The 20012-nt window shown below is 41.2% G+C and overlaps 1 protein-coding gene across 1 annotated transcript in view; it reads right to left on the reverse strand.

Annotated features, from left to right (window-relative positions):
• Positions 1-18345, reverse strand: part of ephb3a (eph receptor B3a) — a 51975-nt gene extending 33630 nt beyond the window's left edge. Inside the window, exons 1-3 of the mRNA XM_042497547.1 lie at positions 18316-18345; positions 10217-10390; positions 108-179 (exon numbers count right to left, since the gene is read on the reverse strand). Of these exons, the coding sequence (XP_042353481.1) occupies positions 108-179; positions 10217-10390; positions 18316-18345 (276 nt within the window). The remainder of the gene's footprint in view (positions 1-107; positions 180-10216; positions 10391-18315) is intronic.
• Between the last annotated feature and the right edge of the window lie 1667 nt (positions 18346-20012).

A 20012-nucleotide genomic window follows, 5' to 3' on the forward strand; every position in this document is an offset into this window, starting at 1 on the left:
GTGCTGTTCAAGGCAGACTGGGCTCTATTAACAAGCAAATGGAACAAATGTTAAATGAAGAGAGAGAGAGAGAGAGAAAACAGGGAACACACAACACAAGAACTCACCCCGCTCTCCGGGAACGTGGTCCATGCCAGCTCTGTGGTTGCCCACCGACTGTCCATAAGGGTTTCTGCAGATTAAGAGTAGGAGGAAGGTTGACAAAGCTGAATTAAACAGTGTGAGGAGGGGGAGAAACCAAATTGTTGCACAGCATTAAGGAGCACACACAGGTTCCCTCTGCTTGACAAAAGCACGCAGGTAAAACTTCGCTCTCCCTCTTTTTCATAACCTCCACCCACATGCACTCAGTTTTTGAAAGCACTGACAATCATGGCATATCTGTGATGCCGCCTAATTAAGGCTTTCTCGCTGTGTGTGTTTGGCACCCGCAAATGCACTCCTTTCAATATTCATTTGTGGAACTAAGAACAAAGCATCCCCCAAGATGCCTTGGGATGGGAAATATTCCATTAACTTGCGGCGGTTCAGAGAGGTCATATAAGCATGGGGATGTTTAATAGGCTTTCACTCCAGACACCAGCGAGCGTGAAGGCACTCGACTGAGATTTGACAAATCTGAGGTGATCCGAGCAGTTGTTTTCTTCACCTAGCTGTTTGCGAGCCGGGCAGAAGATCACAGGAGAGGCGGAGAATAAACAGCAGGATCAATGAGCATTGTTGTGTCAATCAGTCGTCACCTGACTGGCGGTCCAGCGAGTTCATTACACCTCAGAAGACGCAACTCCTCTCTAGGTTCTCTATATGCAGCTGTGACCACGTCGACTCCCATTGTTCTGTTGCTGTTAGCACATAATTACTAAAACAATTACACTTTCTTCATGGAGACTCAATGACACGACGCCTGCTGTGCACCATTTGCTCACAAGTCGTTGATAGCGGAGCCGAGGGAGGGTGTGAGAGGGTAAACAAATAGCACGACCTGTGTAGAACAACAACAGCGCTCTCTCCAACAAACATGGCTGATGTGGTACCGTAACGTTGTCAGCCATTTTGCTTTAAAGACAGTTACAGTACAGTGTTGCTGTTTGATTGAGAGGAGAGATCAGTGGTCCATCTGTGGCTGCTGAGCTGGAGAAATGCGCAGTGTTTACAGTCTGTGCTGCGTGTTCATTAGAGAAACCACAATGGCGTTTCTTCTTTTTAGAGGGCGAGAGATAACAGATAGTGATCTGTGCATCCAACAGGACAGATTACATCTGTGGTGTTCCAGTAGGGCACCATGTGGTCACGTTCACACTGCAGCTACAGACGAGATCAAAGGACAATGGTAAGACTTCTTAGTTTGGATGTAACTTAGCCTATCTGTATGTAAATGGAAAAGAAGTTGGCTGTTGAGCACTGGTGATTTTATGGGATGTTCTCAGACTGTTTTGTTCCTTTAAAATAAGTTAACAGTTCATGGTCCACCTTGGCAAAAGGCTAAAAAAAAATACCCAATAATAGGGTTGCAGGAGTGCAACTGCTTCATACTATGATATGAAACTGGATGGTTATGATACCATGTACATTTGCTTATCTATTGAGAAAATAGATCCAACTGTACGGAGAATCTCACCTTCATAAATTTTCAAACTGGGGACTTTTTTTATGCATACTTGCATAAAAACTGGTTTAGTAATTATAATAATAATTGTGAAACAGCGTGAAAATGTGATTTAAAAAAATAAAATAAATTTTACATTGTTTTGTAAGTCAGAAGTAAGGCCCAAGTCTTAAACTTTAAATTTGAGTCCTAACCAAGTCATAGTGCCCTCTTCACCAAGTGTGATGCTATTTTAACAATAATAGCAAGACAGTGGTAATAATATACTTTGTATTATATTTACAAAAATCACGTCTGCCTTTACAAATTTGTTGTGAACGAAATTATCTGCGGTATCATTTTTTCTAACTACGATCACTAAAGTAGCCCGTAGTTCTTCATGGTTCTCTCTTTATCTTGACCGGATGCTGTTAGTTCACTTTAAACCAGGTGGATCTGAGGAGTTACATATTGACTTGCTGGGGATGAACCGCCATAATGTTAGTTAATTCAGGAAACCAAGAGAAATTCATTCAATTTTAATGATTTTTCCATAACACACTTTTTAATCTTTGGGCTTGGGGGAGGTATCAATTATTATCAATTCAAAAGGCTAATGTCTGAGTAAAGTCACAAGTCACTGTTGTTTCAGCCTAGGACGAGTTGCAAGTCTTTTTTTTGTTATGTTGAGTCTAAATACATCAGATTTGTGACATATTGGCTTAGTATTTCAACCTTTTGGGAAAACACTCTTGAGATGACTGAAACCAATGTCATGTCTGCTAAATATGAAACAATCCCAGGAGCGGGCTAAAGACATGGAGGGAAACAGCTAACATCTGCTAACTACCTCTACAGCTCACTGACAAACATTATGGTTATTTAATTTGTACAAACATTAAAGTGTAAAAAAACAAGTCACAGTTTTATGGGGGTTTATGTAAGAGTACAGGCAGATTTTGTTGCCTTTTGACAAAGCTAGTATTATTTCCCTGTTTCCAGTCATGCTAAGCTAAGGTAGCCAGCTGCTAGTTTTTTCGCTTCTATGAGAGAAGTTTATTTTCTCATCTCTGGCCAGACATGAGGGCATCTTTCCCAAAATGTTGAACTGTCCTTTAGGTAATATGAACTATAGCATGATGCATAATAGGGTGAACAGTTCACCCTATTATGCATCTGCAATCTGCACAGCATTTTTATCCCTGGCTGACCCATCCGATGGCTGTGAAGAAAGCAGGGAAGGCTGACGTCTCTGGGCTGTTTTTAAATGTCAATCAAACTGTGCGCACGTGGGTCAAGTGCAGGTTTCCCACCGGGGACAGCTGTGGGTCACCACAAAGTCACAAGCTATGCAGATTTAGGCAGAATATGATGGAAAACTTAACACAAAGAAAAAAAAAAAGCAGCTACAACAAAGACTAAGAAACAACATAACTGGGTGAAGCTGTTTTTTGAGTTATTTTTCATTCCACGTTGTTTATTTTTTAAAGTTAGATTGACATTTATCAAAATGTTTTCAGTATCCTTTCAGCATTATGAGTCCCACAATTTGGTTTGTCGATGTATGACGTATATTAATGCCTGATGTATAATGAATTCCTGTTTATCACTGTTAAGAAACGATGAAACCACCATTTTACAATTCGTTAATTCTTAATGGATCGTCTCTCGCTGTCACGCAGCAACATGTTTACTTGTGGGTTTGATATAAACATCTTCGTATCTCTATGGGAACAGGTGCAGCTCTGTTTTCGAGCGGATCACTCACGTGTTTCTGAGAAGAGTCTTTCTGTAACTGGATTCCAGCTAATTTGGCGGCAAATAAATTAGAGAATGGAGTCCCTTTGAATTAACGATCATTAAGTGACGATCCATTAACAATGAACTAATTACGCGAACTCATGGTCACTTGATTATTTCTTAATGGTGAGCATTAGTGAAGCATCTGATTTGTAGCTGGGGTACTTTTACATGCAGACAACAGTGTTTTAAGAGATGAAAAGTTTAAATAAGCAGATGCTGCATAATGTGAAAATAATTGAATTCAGAGAGAAATAAGTGCTTCGTCTTTGTTGACAACGGAAATCACTTTTTCCTCTGCATAATATTTAATGAATTATATTTATGCTCAAACAAAAATGTATATTTACTGGCAGGGATTTAAATACAAAAGCGAGCCCTGTTATTAATTTGTGAAAGCTTTCTCGGTCTTCTGTACTTGTGAGCGACGGCAGTTAACAACTGCGCTTGTCGAGCCCAAATGTACGATTGTGAACAAGGTTGTTTTACTGATTAGCACGACTTGAGCCAGAGAGGGGGAACTAATCAGGGAAATCAGCGGCTGTTGTCTTTGCTTGGCTACACTCTGCCCTCCGTAGCACACGGCTGAGTGAACGCTCCCGGACTACACGCCGCTGATCCAACCCGTCCCTTGGGTGTCTGATCCGGTGCGTCGCCCCGTCCCTCGTCTCCCCCGGGGGCAACAGAGACAGAATTACTCAGCCTCAGCTAACCACAGGCCGGAGCTGATGCTCCTTTAAACAAGCTTCACCTCATGCTATGCACATGCAGCGGCAGCAGCAGGTTGACCGTCCTACATCTGGAGAAAAGCCGGGTTCAAGCCCCTGTGAAAGCGGGATTCCTCTCTGCTGAAGCATTCTTGAGCAAGATACTGAATCCCCAACAGCTTGAGAGGTGCTCTGCTATCCGAGTGTGACCTTTGACCTCCCCATGGAGCAAGAGAGGACAAAATCTCTTTACAAGGATTTTTAAAAAATCATTTTACAAAAAGTGTTATTAGCCAGCAGGAGTGGATGACAATGTACATCCTCAAGCTGAACATCTGCGCCCTGCACACGTGCTGCTCAGAAGCATTCCTTTATTAGTCCCTTTAGGTGAAATTCAATTTTTTTTCACTATGTTATTTTACAAATAAAGGCCGACTCACACCCAACCGGCATCAGCGGTGACGAAAGCAGCGTTGCTTTGCCTCATGTCGCCTGTGTCTCAGCCAAAAAGTTACACCTGAACACATCACAAATACAGCCGACGGCCTACTGGCATGTGCGCTCAGTGCTTGCATGAGATGAAATAACTCTGCATAGCAGCCTGCGGTGGTGGTCTGCGTTCAAAAACCGAAAACAAAAGAACGACAGGAAGGATTCAGTACGTAAGTTAGCCAGTTAGCACATTACCAACAATAGCTGATGATGAAAGAACATATGATATTTACCGTGTGCTAGTGAACAATAACACAAACAATTACAAACTGTTACAGCTAAGGGGCTCATTGGCTAAAAAAAACTCTTAACTTAAATAACCAATGGAGGGATTACTCAATGAGCCTACCGGACACAGGCCCAGGGACCCAAAGTTTTAGGGGCCCCTTCTGGCCTTTGCCTGCAAAATGTCACTTGACGAGACACGTATTGACTACAGAACAGCTTTAAAAAATTACCAAAAAGACACATCAAATGACTACAAAGCAACACATAAAGACCAGAAGACGCAAAACAACAACAAAGAAATGCAAAACAACAAAAAAAAGGGACAAAACAGCCACAAAGAGACGCAAAATGAAACAGACACTTCAGAGATGCAATAGGATAACAAAAAGGGGCAAAACAACCACAAAGAGACACAAAATAACTACCAAGAGATACAAAATGACCATAAAGACACGCAAAGCAACAGAAAGAGATGCACAGCAGCAACAACACAGATGCTAAGACACCAAAAAGTCTGTCGTTCTCCTTTAGGCGAGGTGGTGGGGGCCTTCTGCATGTTGGGGCCCCCATGTCTCAGCCCATGAATGAAACACATTTGTTTCAATCTCTCGCGCTCTTGACTTCAGTCACATGTTTGCTTTCCTCACTCAGCCTCTCTTCCTGTGCGCTGAGCCGAGCTGCCAATCACAGTGATTTCCCTCATCATTGATTCAACATGCTGAATCTGTCCAACAACAGTCGACAATGGCCAAATTGTGCCAGCGGTGCAGGATACCAAGACCACTACCAACTACCCAACGCTTTGGTTACAACAGTATATCTGTTTCTAAGTGTACTGTGGCGTGATCATTAGGGGGAAAGTGCAACCAGAGGGAGAATCTCACCTTCATTAGTTATTTTTAAAAGGGAGACTTTTTACACACACGCCATTAAAAGAATGGTTCAGTAAAGAGTGTCCAATCAAAAAACTGAATTCCTCCAAAACACAAACACTCCTCCTGTTTTCATTCCTTTAACCCTTTGGACAAACTTGAGCAAATCAGTTTGATCTTAAAAGACATGGGTGGAGTTCAATGAGCAATAAAAACTAAGTGACACAAAAATCTGCAGGAAATAAGTAAAAACTACAAGTAAATATACAAAATTCAATAAAATAAATGAATAAATACACTTTAAAAAATATAAATAAAAAAAGGAAATGGCCTGGAAAGAAACGCTTTCTAATTATTATAATAAATGAAACATAATTTTAAATATATGATTATGATAATAATAAATACAGTTTCTCCATAGCTTTTCTCTTTTTTTCCTCCCTCTTTTTTTAAAAAATAATTTTCAAAATCTACTAATTTCTTGCAACGAGTTCACAGGTTTAGACGCTTCTGAAAGGCGTCCTGAAGTAGTGATGTCACTCCAGGTTTTAAAGGGTTAAAGGGATAATAATGATAACTGTGTTATATCGTGACACTACGATATTTGCTGAGATGGTTATTAGTCATGTGAGGATCAACCCCAACCCAAAACCGACAACAGGGCCTGAAGTATTAACCCTTTAGACCGTGGATCTACCTCAGTTTTGTTGAGCTGCATTCAGACTCCTTTCACAAGCATTTAAACCTCTGGAATCTGAGAAAATTGGTTTAAATGTCTTTTGAAAACATGGGGAAAAGACAATCAGCAATGGAGCAAGAAATGTCCGTTACACTGCAAAAATTAATTGGCAAAAGGTTACAAGAAACTGACTCTAAAATTAGCTGTGGGTGGATTATTAGATATAAAAAAGAGGGAACATTTCCAGAAAACTATATTTATAATCTTTATATGTTTAAAATTATATTACTGTGAGGATCAACCCCAACGGTCGTTTTCTTTGTTTTTCAATGTTTTCTTTTGCTTATTGGCTTCTTTTTTTCCCTCAATTTTCTTTAACTTTTTACTAATTCCTGGTTCATTTTTGGGCCATTTCTTGTTAAGTTGCTCATTTTCTTCTTTCCATGTTTTGAAAGAAATCAATATTTGTCAAGTTTCAAAGGGTTAAGATGTCAGAACGAAGGGGCTGCACATGGACAGGCACCCTGAGCAGTTGGGGGTTCTGTGCCTTGCTCAGTGGAACCTCGGCAGGACTCAGGAGGTGAACTGGCTCCTCTCCAGCTACCAGTCCTCAATCCATACTTTGTCCATGCTTGAACCAGCTCGGTCCCTACAGACTGAGCTACTGCCGCCCCGGCTCTAACACTAAAATCCCAGCATGAACATCGTTCGCCAACAACTTTATTCACCAAAGTGTGTTATCTTCAACTCACTAAATCCTAGAAACCAGTTAAGATTGAAAAAGATCCCATTTGTTCCACAGCCCCCCCCCCCTCCCTGGTAAATTTACAGTGCCTCTGAGATCAGCTCGCTGCTATAACTCAAATCCAGAAATCTCCCCCATCTCCCATAAAACTACAGCAGCGCTGGAGTCATTCTGCCCCTGGGGTAAGAAAACAATGCTGCAGTGGGAACTTTAGAGCATCACCACCCGTGGCATTTAACTTTTTTTTTTTTTCTTTTTTTTGATCGTCCGCCGGAGCCAAAATGCCACACACACTCTGCATTCCCAGTGCGCTTTGGGAGCTCACACATGCTAATGTTTTATTCACTTTGTGAGAGCGGGTGCATCATGAAAGGGAGGCCTCGCCTTGTACTACACTGACACTCGCTGCCAACAAGCAAACATATGAAATATTAACGTCATCATCAGTGATCGGAGGAGTATCAAATGTGTGGCTATAAATAGGTGCAAAAAAAACAGGCTCCAAAAACATGTGACTTCTGGGCTCCTTCAAAGCCAAAGTTCATTTGTATTTGAGAGCATGTCTCTCTCTATAGAATCACAGCGGAGTGTGAAACTCAGTTTGAGCACTTTCTGAACAAGTCAAGCTGACCTAATTCAATCTCCCCTCGGGGCTGCTCGCATCTGCCATCACAGGTCAACAAATAACTATTCTTGTTTATATTCTGACGTACAGAAATGCGAATGAAGCTCTCTTATCGATGTGAAACTCATCAGCAAACCTGACGCTTAATGCTTTTTCCCACAATCGCACACACCGCAGATTAGTTTATAAAACGCTTCCTGAGTGGTCATCCATCTAGTTTACGAGCTTTTAAAATAAGAGTACAGTAAACGCTGACTGTAAATGAGAGTAATACGGCATAAAAATGTCACAGTTGCTGAGGCTTTTACTGCAGTCTGTTGGTGAGAATCGGAGATAAGTCATCACTGTAGCTTTTGTAAATAAGCACTTCAAGTTGCAGTCCAGCTTTGCATCATCCATGCGCAAACACTTGCCAATCTGAAAAAACAAATTCCAGATTCAAGCCATGTGTTGAAATCCACTGAGTAAGCAGCTCAATAAAACGACATGCAACTGAAAAAAAAAGGGGGCCTCGTTTAAACCCGGCGATGATCTGCCCTTCATGTTTATCCTCAGAGGACAAACATTTGTTAACCCCTGAGCTTTGAGTAACAGTTAGCGGTCCGGTTGGGGCGGGGGGGACGGGGCTGATCATCGCGGCGTGAGAGCCCACTGGGACTTGGAGGGGCTGCTGCCGCTGCATTGATTTACTTGCTGACACCAGAATTGATGAGGGATCAGGCTGGCCACGGTCCAGGAGAGGCAGATTGGACGGGGAGGGAGGCGAGGCAGAGAAATGTAGCTCAGAGAGGCTGGGTGGGTATGGTGGGCTTCTCTCCCTGAGCAACACATCCCTCGGTGATGGAGGGAGCTTCGGGGGCTGCAGCACACTTGTTAAGCCACTGACCTTTAATTCACACTTGCCATCTAATGTGTTTCACATGTGTGGCGCTTCAGGGGCCCCGAATTGATCCGCTGTGATTCCAAACCTTTAGACATGCATCATATGAGCGCGTTTCAGTGGAGGGCCGCCCCTGTGTACCTCTGAGTGGAGGAGGAAAGGTGGGGCAGGTGGGTATCCTCATTCAGCTTGTGGGTGTGACAACAACAGGGACAATAGCAACAGGGCAGTCCTTCAGCCGCAATGGGAACACTGGGCACCACACACTGAGGGAACGGGGCGTGCTGATACATGTGTACATGGATTACAATCACAGAGCAAATTGATACTCAGAGGAATTGCCTGTTTAGCAGCCTACATTATATTAACAGCTTTAATTAGCCGAAACATGAACGGAGTCTGGTTTACGGATCTAATTTAAGCAAGAATGACTGATTGAAATGTTTAAAACTGGTTGGTTTGACTGACCCAAATATGATTCAAACTGTCAGATAAAATACACCTTAACTGTTTTTTTTTTTTCTTCATTTTTTTCCCCTCAGTGGCAATGATGTGTGCCAAATAAACAGTCCAATGTTCATCCACATGAGACAAAAGTAGATGCAAAAGAATATGAAGCCACATGCTCCTTCTACAGCCACACCACGGGGACAATGAGGCTGCAACACCCACAGCAAGTAATCCATTGTCATAAACCAGGCGTTTGCAAACATGAAGAAAGGTGCCAGACCTGGAACCCCACGGATGGATGGAGACTCCCACACACAGAGCAACTGGCCGAGCTTTTTGTTCCTCTCCCAATTCTCATGTCTTCTGTTGTGAGGGGGCACTCCTTCCGACATGCTCAGCATAAAATTACACATAAAAAAGAAAATGATCTTCTCCGACCGAATTTGCCGAAAAAATCAACCAGATAGAATTCAGATGAAACCGAATTTTGTGTAAAATGATCCGTTAACAGGGAACGAGTCCCTCGTCTAGAAACCGAACAGCAAAGAATGCACAACTCCCTAATGGAAAATGTCAAAAATATGACCGATCGCACAGGAGAAATACCTCCGAAACAGTCAGAAAAATTGCATGATGCCCAAACCCTTTTTTTTCCTTGATTTTTGAGGCTCATGTAATGATGTATAAACCCCCAGCCCCCAGTCATTGGTAATCCAGAAGAATGCACAAAACTCAGAACAAGTTTTAAAAATGAAATTAACCTCATTCCTCATGCAGCCCGAAAAAAAATGGACCGTGACGTTGTAATGCGGCCCTAACAAACCCTGTGCAATGGACCCCTCGGATGGACAAGGCGCTTCCGAGCAACATAAGTAACACATGTGGAGAAAAGACAAAAAAAAAAGAGCATTCACTCACGACCAACGCAGCCGAGCTTTTTGTTCCGAAACGATTCTCATGTCTTCAAGTTGTGAGGGGGCTCTCCTCCGACCGCATTACCATGCGAAAAACTCCATTACCATAAAAAAATAAAATAAAAATCAACAAAAATAACCGAGGGCTTCTTTATTTCGCATTCAATCAGGTCCTTGTTATTCCTCCGGAGTTGTGAATGCTACAGGAGCCCTTTCTCAGTCTCATTATGTGACTTTACCGACTGCGAGCGTCTATCCATGGGGGCGCATCTCCCGGCTTCTGCCCGCCGCCAGAGGAGGGAGACCCGGCTGCGAGGGGGTCTCTGTCCGCGGAGAGGTCCGTTTAGTCCACTTTGTCCAACTCCGTGTGGCTGTTGCTCCTCTGTGAGGGATGTGTCGTCGGAATGGCAACACTGGGACAGAGACACAGAGGGGCTGGGGACTCAGAGGCGGCAAGGCACAAACAATGGACAACAAGCTTCCGGTCAAGATTTTCACAATAAGAGTGCATGCTGTGCGTTATCTTCTATTCATTAAAGATAGACCACCTGGAAACAATGCGATGTAAATGTGCTAAATTTCAGCCAGAAAAAGCCAAAGCCAAATTTTATATATAATTTCTAGCTCTTCTTCTTCTTAGGGAGTGTTTGTTATTTGTGAGAGGAGGTAGGTGTAGAGGAGGAGCATTCAATTTCAAATGGTTGTATTTTGTATTCATTTGTTTATTTAGACTATTTAAAGATTATTTTTTTTGGCTTTTGCTTACATTGTATAGGACAGCTTCAGTATGAAAGGGGGAGCGAGAGGATAACATGACATGCAGCAAAAGGGTCACAGGTGGCCATTGAGGACACAGCCTTTGTACGTGGGGTGCACGCTCTACCAGGTGAACCAGTGGGTGCCCTGTATTTGGTTTTCATTTTAGTACCCTCGGAATCTAAAAACCTGCAAATGGTTTTTGAAGATGTGTTTTTTTTTTTGAAAAATATCTAAAATCACTCATTTTAATCATAGCCAGAAACTGCAAAGAACATAAATCTAAAAAGTATTTATTATTATTATTATTATCATTAATATTTTCTGAGAAATATCTATACTTCCTGCATGTAATAGTTTGAATTCAGCCATTCAACAATTTCTGTAAACTCACTGATTATATGTTTATTTGTTTGTTTTTTATCAGTTTTTGCGCTTACTCCCTTTTTCCTGCAGTAACAATGCAAATTTCCCCACTGTGGGACCAATAAAGAATTACCTTATAATATCTTATCATTTTTAATACTGTTGTTTATTTATTTACATCTCTATTCTATTATTAACTCAGTATTTGCAATATGGTAAACATTGTATTAATTCTTAATAGTTTTATTATTTTTAAATTTCTATGTTTGGTGTATACTTATGTTTTTTTCATGACCTGTGTCATGTATAATATTGCCTGAATATTGTATTCTAGTGTGTATATAGTATTTGAGTTTTTCTATAATTTCTAATTACTTATCTGTCTACACTAATAATTGGACATCTTATTTATTTTACCTTATTTTAATTCAGACCAGCAAATATTTTAAGCCTATCTCACCATCCTTATGGCTCTTGTCACAATATAATTTCAGTCTGTGGTCACAACATTCATTTGTGAAACATTGTTTGTTTTTACACCTCAGATCAATAATAATTTGTCATCCAAAGGTGAGTCACACCGGGTCGGAGACTGCAGCTATTGTACTGGTCATAAAATGACCTCATCCTGACCAGTGATATCATAGTAGCAGGTGCGTCTGAACACCTGCCAAACTGCCCTGCTCTGACATCACTGACTGGGTAATGAGCTCGATAGTAATCATCTGCTAATTTATTCTTTAAAATGGTTCCTACCGACATTTTATTTTGAAGTAAAAGGTGCTACACTTCCGGTTTCACTCTGATCCTCTCTGTGTAGCTTGACGCGGCTGGCGGGGGGCGCGAGGATGAGGAGGTGGGAGGAGGAGGCTGGTTGCTTGTTTGGCCACCAGCCCGCAGTGTTTGTCCGTCCTGGCAGCAGGTAACACCGTCCTGGACGCTCCGCTCCCCGCCGATAAATACCGATCAATGGTGTTATTAAAGGGACTGGTTTCAGTGGCGGAGGACGTTTATGTGAGCTGCGATGACAATGGACAGACAGCGCCTCCCGCGGGTTAGTGAGTGGCCCTGAGACTGATGCTGCATAATAACCATCTGTGATTACTCTTGGTGTTTGAAGCAAACCCATTAAATCATGCAAATTAATATCACACAAATATTTTAGCATCATTTAATCAATTTCACGGGGTTCCTACGGTCATTGAAAACCTGGAAAAGTCATAAACGTCAAATTACATTTTCCAGGCCTGGGAGATTCATGGAACTAATAGCAATCATTGAATGTTTTGGGGAAAAAATATGGAAATGTGTTGTGTTTAATAAATGGAATGACTTTTATGTGACGTAACCATAAATTTATTTTCTGTCTTTGTGTCGACATATGACTAGTTTTGGTTGTTATTGTTTATTTGTTTTAATCATAAAAGTTTCTTCATTTTTCCCTACAGTCAGTCTCTCCTTCATGTCTGCCCACTAGGCATTTCAAATAACTTTTTTTAAGCACATTTTGATTTAGGTGAGGGGCATACAACTTTAACCGGCTAAGTATTGTATTGATTTAACTGCCAGTTTTTTTTATTGTTTGTGTGGGGGTTTTTCTGTAAAATTTTTCAGCGATTTTTTTTTGTCCTTCAAATTTTCTTGGTGATTTTCTAGAAAACTTGAAAATGTTGGCAATTTTGGTGTGTTTTCTTTAAAACAAAAAATCAGCAATCTTTTTTCTCCTTTTTTAAAACATATTTGGGAATTTTTATAGAAAACTGAAAGAAAATGTTTTTTTTCAGTTTTTTAATTTAAGAAAACGGTTAGCCCATCACTAAGGACACTAGCATTACGTCTGAAAGAGATTGAATCTTATATGTCTATCTTATATGAAAAACCTTAAAAAATATATTTTGTGTCCTTGAAATGTCATGGAAAAGTACTGAAATTTTGTCCATGAAAATATGTGGAAATCCTGAATTCACAATAAAAGTCTATATATAGATCTGACGAAAACAGCACAGACACACAGGAACACCTCTGGAACATATAGCAGGTTTCCCTCGAGGGAGTTTATGAAAGAAGACACAGTTTTAGTCATCAAAGTGATATCTTCAGTGCAAAAAGTGTCTGACAGACTGCCTGCCCTCATTAGTTCATGTCAAACTTTGACCTTTTCGTGGTCTCTGTCTCATAGTCTCTCCTTAGGTCCCTTTCCACCACACCCACACAGTCTTTTGTCCCTTGGTGGGTTGCAGCGGAGACAGACTGTGTGTGTCAGTGTGTGTGTGTGTGTGTGTGTGTGTGCTGGCTGGTAGTCTCAGCTCGGGGACAAGGCTCCCCTTCACACTGCTAATTCATCCCTCTGTGAGCCCCCACTGCTCCAACCCTCCAACCTCCTGCTGCACCCCAACACAGGAACACACACATACAAAGTTTCCCCCCAAAAGTCCCTCTGTGCTACAAGCTCAAGATCCGCCGCTTTATCCCCCTACTTCCAAGCGACTCCCCCATCACCTCCACCCTAAAGTTTCTTTTGTCCCTGAGGCTTTGTGCACTAATTAACTACAGTTCAGTTCCCAGCAGGCTTGGGTCAGCCTTCTCTGCTGAAACCAGTGATGGACAGCTCTCTTTGACCAGCGATATTCAAAGTAAGACAAAAAAGACAGACAGCGTCCTTCACGGCAGCACTGGTACAGTCATTAGGACCAGGTCATGTAAAATCAGTGGCTGCTGCTGCGGCTCTTATTTGGTGAAAAATCCCTCATAGCTTGCTTGTTTGTGTGTGTTTTTTAAGACACTCCTAAGAGACCAAGAGAGTGTTTTTGGACAAAAATTGACAAATCTGCTTGTTAATTCAGCATTACAGCAGTCCTTGAATTCCCTCAGTGTCTTAAAACACAAACAAACAGAAAATAATCATTAACCCTTTGAAACCTGAGTAAATTTGCTTGATTTCTTTGAAAAAACAGGAAGAAGGGCAATAAGCAACTCAACTTAACTCAACTTAAGAAATACCCAAAAAATTAGTAAAAGGTTTCAAAACATTACCTGAAAAATAGCCAAACCAAACAAACAGAAAATGGGAAAGTAGAAAACACCAAAACATGTCAATGACATGAGAAGGGTCATTAAAAAATAAATTAATTGTGTTAGATGGGTAAAATATAATAATTATGATAATTATAGATATAGTTTAGTGTTATAAATTTCCCCTTGCTTTTTAAAAAATAATATTTTTTCTTTTCTTTTTTTTTTTTTTTTACAAATTGCAGAACAATTTGTAATGTTGCTTATTGCCTTTTTCCCCATGTTTTTGAAAGAAATCAATTTGCTCAGGGTTCACAGGTTTTAATACCTGTGAAAGATATCTGAGCTCAGCACAAGAAAAGTGATGTCGTTCCAGGTTTTAAAAGGTTAAGGAATAAAAAACCCCAAACCAATATATAATAATAATAATAATAATAATAATCATAATAATAATATCACATTATCTTTCCACTTCCACTGATAACAAGCCTATTTGATAAGATAATCCTCTATTAGTCCCACAGTGGGGAAATTTGTATCCTCTATGTGGATAAAAATGGGTCAAATTGTATCACTTTGAGTGTAAAAAGGCCCAGTCATGCCTTCAAGTTCATCTGTACTGTTTCTCTGTGCATCTGTGCTGTTTTTCCAGCGTGACCTTTCACCTCTCAGACATGATGAACAGGCGTTTAAATCTCAACCTCTGCAGTTGCTGACTTGACCGGGATTGTGTGTGCGTTCAGTTGTTGCCTCGACAGGTGGAATAAAGAATTGCTGCTGTGGAGAGTCTTCCCACCCTGCTGCAGATGAGAAATCAGTTCTCGGGCTCTAGGAGAAAAATACATATTTTACAGAGCATGGAGAGCAGACATGAAGAGCCGAGGATGAGGTGGAGGGAATGAAAACTAGCTCTGTGGGACAGCAGTGTTAAGCTGACAAGAGGGGATGACAGAACATCTCCCACAAAGCCAGACTGTCTCCTGCAAACTACTTGTGAATTATGGAGTCTGTCCAGCTGACAACACTGCGTGTCATAAACATGCATGTGCACAAAGAATTGTGTGTGTGTGTGTGGATTTATGGGAGCCACATGCAGCTGTTTTTCTATTAATGTTGTATGAATCTAACAGGATCCTTACTGATGTCATCGGCTTAGACATAATAATTCATACTTATGGTTCATATTCTTCCTGGATGCAGAGTTTACAATATTATCCTACAGCAATAAACAAATGGTTTATGTAAGATAGTGACAGGAATTATTCAAATCAATTATTTTTCAATCCATAAAAAAACTAATTCAAGATTTAGGGGATTTAGTGGCACTTAGTGGTGAGGATTGCAGACTGTAACCGTCTAAAACTTCTCCCGGTTAGAATTTCTCCACTGTTCAGGAGGAGTTTTCTCTGACACAAATGGACCAAGTGATTTAACCCTTTGAACCCTGAGCAAATTAGTTCAATTTCTTTCCAAAAATGGGAAGAAGGCAACAAGCAATATAAGAAGAAAAAAACAAACAAAAAAATAGCACAAAGGAAAGTTTTAAAAAAAAAAAAGGAAATGACTTTTCAAAAGTGTTTGAAATAATTAGAATTGTATAACACAATTTCAATTATAAAAATATGATGATTTTAAATATAGTTTTTTGTAAAAAAAAAACAAAACAAAAAAAACAACAAAAAAACAAACAAACAAACAAAACAGAAAAAAACATGATTTTTATATACATATTTTTTCTAAATCTACTGATGTCTTGCAATTTGTAGGACATTTCTTGGCTGAGTTGCCCTTTGCCTTTCATCATTGTTTTCCAAAGAAATCAAACCAATTCAAAGGGTTAAATTCTTCTGAAAGGCATCTGAATGCAGCACAAGAAAAGTGATTCTGATCCAGGTTTTTAAAGTTAAACCACATAAAAAAAAATCAAGTGTTTTTTCTGAATTTCTCATTGTGGGGGCTGCAAACTGAAGTGGCCAATGCAAAAACACATATCGTCCAATCTTAAGCTGTGTTAGGTTTGTCTGTTCTGGGCTACTGTAGAAACGGCTTGTAGTGGACATTTCTATACAGTAAATATGAAACTACAAGCAGCAGCCACCTAGCAGGAACTCACTGCACCCAACCAAAAAATAGTCCCCCATAAAAAACACAAATTTCAACTTTTACACGTGGCTTTTTGTGCAGATAAAACTAACAAGGTATAGCAAATGAATCATGTTGCTTTAGAGATCCTGGCAGGCTTTTCCCACCTTTGGACAGATCCACAGTGAAAATATTATCCCCGCCATGGCAAAGCTGCTAAAAAATCTGACCATAAAACGGATAAAATTCACTCTGTTCACAACACCAAAGACAGATCATCTGTTTTCTTTTAGGGCTGCTGATGTGAGAAAACCAGAAAATGATCTGTCAACAAACACTGGGAGACAAAGTTAATGGGGGACAACACTGTCAGATAATGAGGGAAAAACAATCAGGAGAAGACTTTGCCCAGAGAATCTCCACATAGCTCTGCATATATTTGAATATCTGTCATCGTCTGTCTGAGCTCCTTGTTTGCTAACAAGGCCAAAATAAAGAGCTCACGAGCGCTGCTGAAAACACCACATGAAATAGTGCAGGAGTGGCGCTTTGCTTCATTGATTGGAGAAGTAATGATACATGATTATGTTCAGACAGGGAGCTGGCTGTTAGCTGGTGCTTAAGGGCGCGAGCACCGCTGGGCTTTTCACACAAACTGCTGTCAACGCTGGGTCCTGTGCACCACTGATTGATTGAATATGAATTGGTGTTGCTTCTGTGAGCTCGTCGTGTTCGTCTCGCTGAGAGCTGCTCCTGAGTCGACTCTTCTCGTGGAGCTGTCAGCCGCAGCTCCAGGTTGGGGTGCAGAGCTCCAGCAAACACCGGCTTTCCACTGACTCCCAAACTTCACAGCTAATCAGCGGAAAGCTGTCACTTATCTTATAGCAGCTCGCATAATGTCGGATTTCAGCTGGAGATTTCAGGCAATCTAAGGTGAGATGAGTGGAAGCCTGCTTGTGAAATAATGAGCGTTCATCCGCAGAGTGAGGCAACACACAGCAAAAAACTAATTAAGAACAATTCCATTTTAGTGGGCACAGACAGTTTCAGCAGAAGTCTTTTTCTTTCAGAATTATTCACAGGAGGCGTTATTGATGATTCGCCACATTCGGCAATTTTCCCACCATTCTCCTCCTCCATTATTCATCCACCTCTACTTTTTAATCTCCTGTGAGCTGACTCAGAACTCCACTTCCATTTGCAGACTGTTCCTCCACTATGCTCATGTCTGTAGCATTGATTAAATGGACCCCAGTGGGCTGGGGATTACATCGAGGTCTATTTGAAATGGCATTTCTACAGTGTTTTTCCATTACTGAGCATACTATTGGAATTTAGATAAACTGGGTCTGGGTAGGCTTTTGTTGATTTCTGAGTTTATTCGCCTGGGTCACATGGGGTCTATTTACTGCAATTTAACAATTACTGGCTTTGGCGTGCTTGCTAATTTTTCCTGTGTTCACATCCCTCACCAGCCTAGAGCGCAGCCAACCGGGCTCCCCCAGGAAGGCATCGGAGAGGAAGAGGGAAGAGTGGAGGCAGAAAATGAATACAGACGATTGTTTTTCATCAGCTGAGATGGAGCAGGGACACGATCAAACGCGAGTGAGACAAATTAGATAACAGAGGACGGAGAGTGAGAGACAGCGCGCCTGCTGTTTCCGCCGCTGCTCCTGTCTTGTAAACATATTTGTGGTTTTAACTATGAGCTCAACGCTGGTTGTTAACAAACTGCTGGCCTCCTCTGAGCTTTAAAGGTCCAGTGTGTAGGTGGGGGGGTATAATGGCAGAAGTGGAATATAATATACAAGTATGTTTTCTTTAGTGTATAATCGCCTGAAAATGAGAATCTTTGTGTTTTACTAAGAATTAGTCTGACTCACTGGATACAGACTGTGGCTTAGGTCGCTGATTTTGGCCGGCATTCTCCCTTCCTTCTGCTATCTGTGTGGAAACAATAACTTCCAATGTTAAAAATGCTTTGAATCTAAATGATTTAAACTTGTGAGCGCACCTTGGAAAAGTCCAGACTCTGTCTCACAGGACTCTCACTTGGAATCGATTTGCCACATCTTTTGATCCTGGAAAGGGCATGCAGCAGTTACTGTCTTTACCACTGTACCGATCCATTCAACCTCAGCTTCTGCGACATCGTGATAATGCCACGTACAGCTCATAAATTGATTGGGGTTTTAACGGGTCCAGTGAGCTCCTCCAGAGCCAAAGTATAATCTGTCTACAACACCGGAGCACAGAATAAATAAAATTATGTTTGTCTTTTTAATCAGTAAGAGTTCATTCACACAGCTGACATACATCTGTTACTGATTTTTGTGGCATTTTCTTCATGACTGCAAACATGTTCCTCCTCAACAATATTTTGCAAAATCACTGTTGCTGCATTCTGCGCTTGGTGCCACAAGTTGAGTGTGATTGGTTTAAAGAAATACAAAAAAGTCAGAGCATTTTTTCATCTCTCATAGAAGGAAGATAATGTGTGATTCTAGTCATTTCTCTAGCACTGACACACCACTGTGGAGATGAGACTACAGTTAAATGAGCTGTTTATGTCTACATAGGAAGCAGGTCCTTGTCCATGCAGTCTCCCACATTGCACTGCCTTGTTTCTACAGTTACCCAGAACAGATAAAGCAAAATCTTGCTCTAGATAGAGCTGTTTGTTTTTGCGTCAGCCACCAGAGTTAGTAGACCCTCTGCGACAAGCAGTGTCAGAAAAATGCTGATTTTTACAGTGAAACTGCTTCATTCAGTATTTTTACTGCTTTAAATCATCTGGTACATTTGTTTTGGAAAGACGGACACCTCTGCGGATGATTCGGCTCGTGGTAAAAATCTCCATCTGGATCTTAAGTTATGAGATACAAGGTGAGCACACATTAACCATTACACTAGCGGTCTGCCTGTGACGAGCCGAAAAGCGTCAGAGAAACATTTTAATGTGAAACAGCTTTACTCAGTGTTTTCGCCAGTTTAAATCATCTGGTCTGTTTGTTTTGGAGAGGAAGAGACCTCTGCGGAGAATGTGGCTCCCAATAAAAACCTCCTGAACAATGAACACCAAAGGAATTTGCACCGAGTGTTCATGCTTGGCACATGGGAGAAGTTTCAGCTGGTTGCAATCTACAATCCTCCCTGCCAGATGTCACAAAATTCCTGTGAATCGTACACACTGCTCCTTTAAATGGAGAAACCACAGCGGGTCAGATTGAAGTACCCTGTGGTCATTACAGGTGTGTTAGATCGCTCTGTTTACTCAATGAATGCAATTGTGCTCATGAGTTCCATCGTATAATTCATTTTCCGGTAATGCTGCATCTCTGAGTCTCATGCATACAGATGCTGAGAGTCGTGGCATCCAGAGCGTTTTCTACATCTATTATTAACACATACTAATGTTCAGCATCTAGAGCACCTGAGGGCTTTTGACCTCTTCATCATATGTGATAATCCTCAACAAATGGCCGGGGAAGCGGTGTCTGCTGCACTATCTAGCAGCCCCTCCACTCCCCTACCCCCACCCCCCACAGGTGGAGTAATTGGTGTCCGACTGCTTTGCTTCTTACACTTCTTATTGGGAGTATGGGAAAAAAAAACTGTCTGGCACTCCGGTGTGTCCCAGCTTGGTTTGGCAGTCGTTCCAGCTAAAGGTCTACACTCTTACAAAGTGTTTCCTCGCCCTGAACAACCTGTAAAAATGATTTTGAGTCAGGCAGCAGCATCCTCCACTTCAGGTTCTACTCAGGCACTCGATGATCACACAGGCTGAGCAGATTTCTGCAGAGGGAGCTTATGTGTTCC

The sequence above is a fragment of the Plectropomus leopardus genome, chromosome 12, assembly GCF_008729295.1.
Source record: "Plectropomus leopardus isolate mb chromosome 12, YSFRI_Pleo_2.0, whole genome shotgun sequence".
In the NCBI taxonomy this organism is placed as follows: Eukaryota; Metazoa; Chordata; class Actinopteri; order Perciformes; family Serranidae; genus Plectropomus; species Plectropomus leopardus.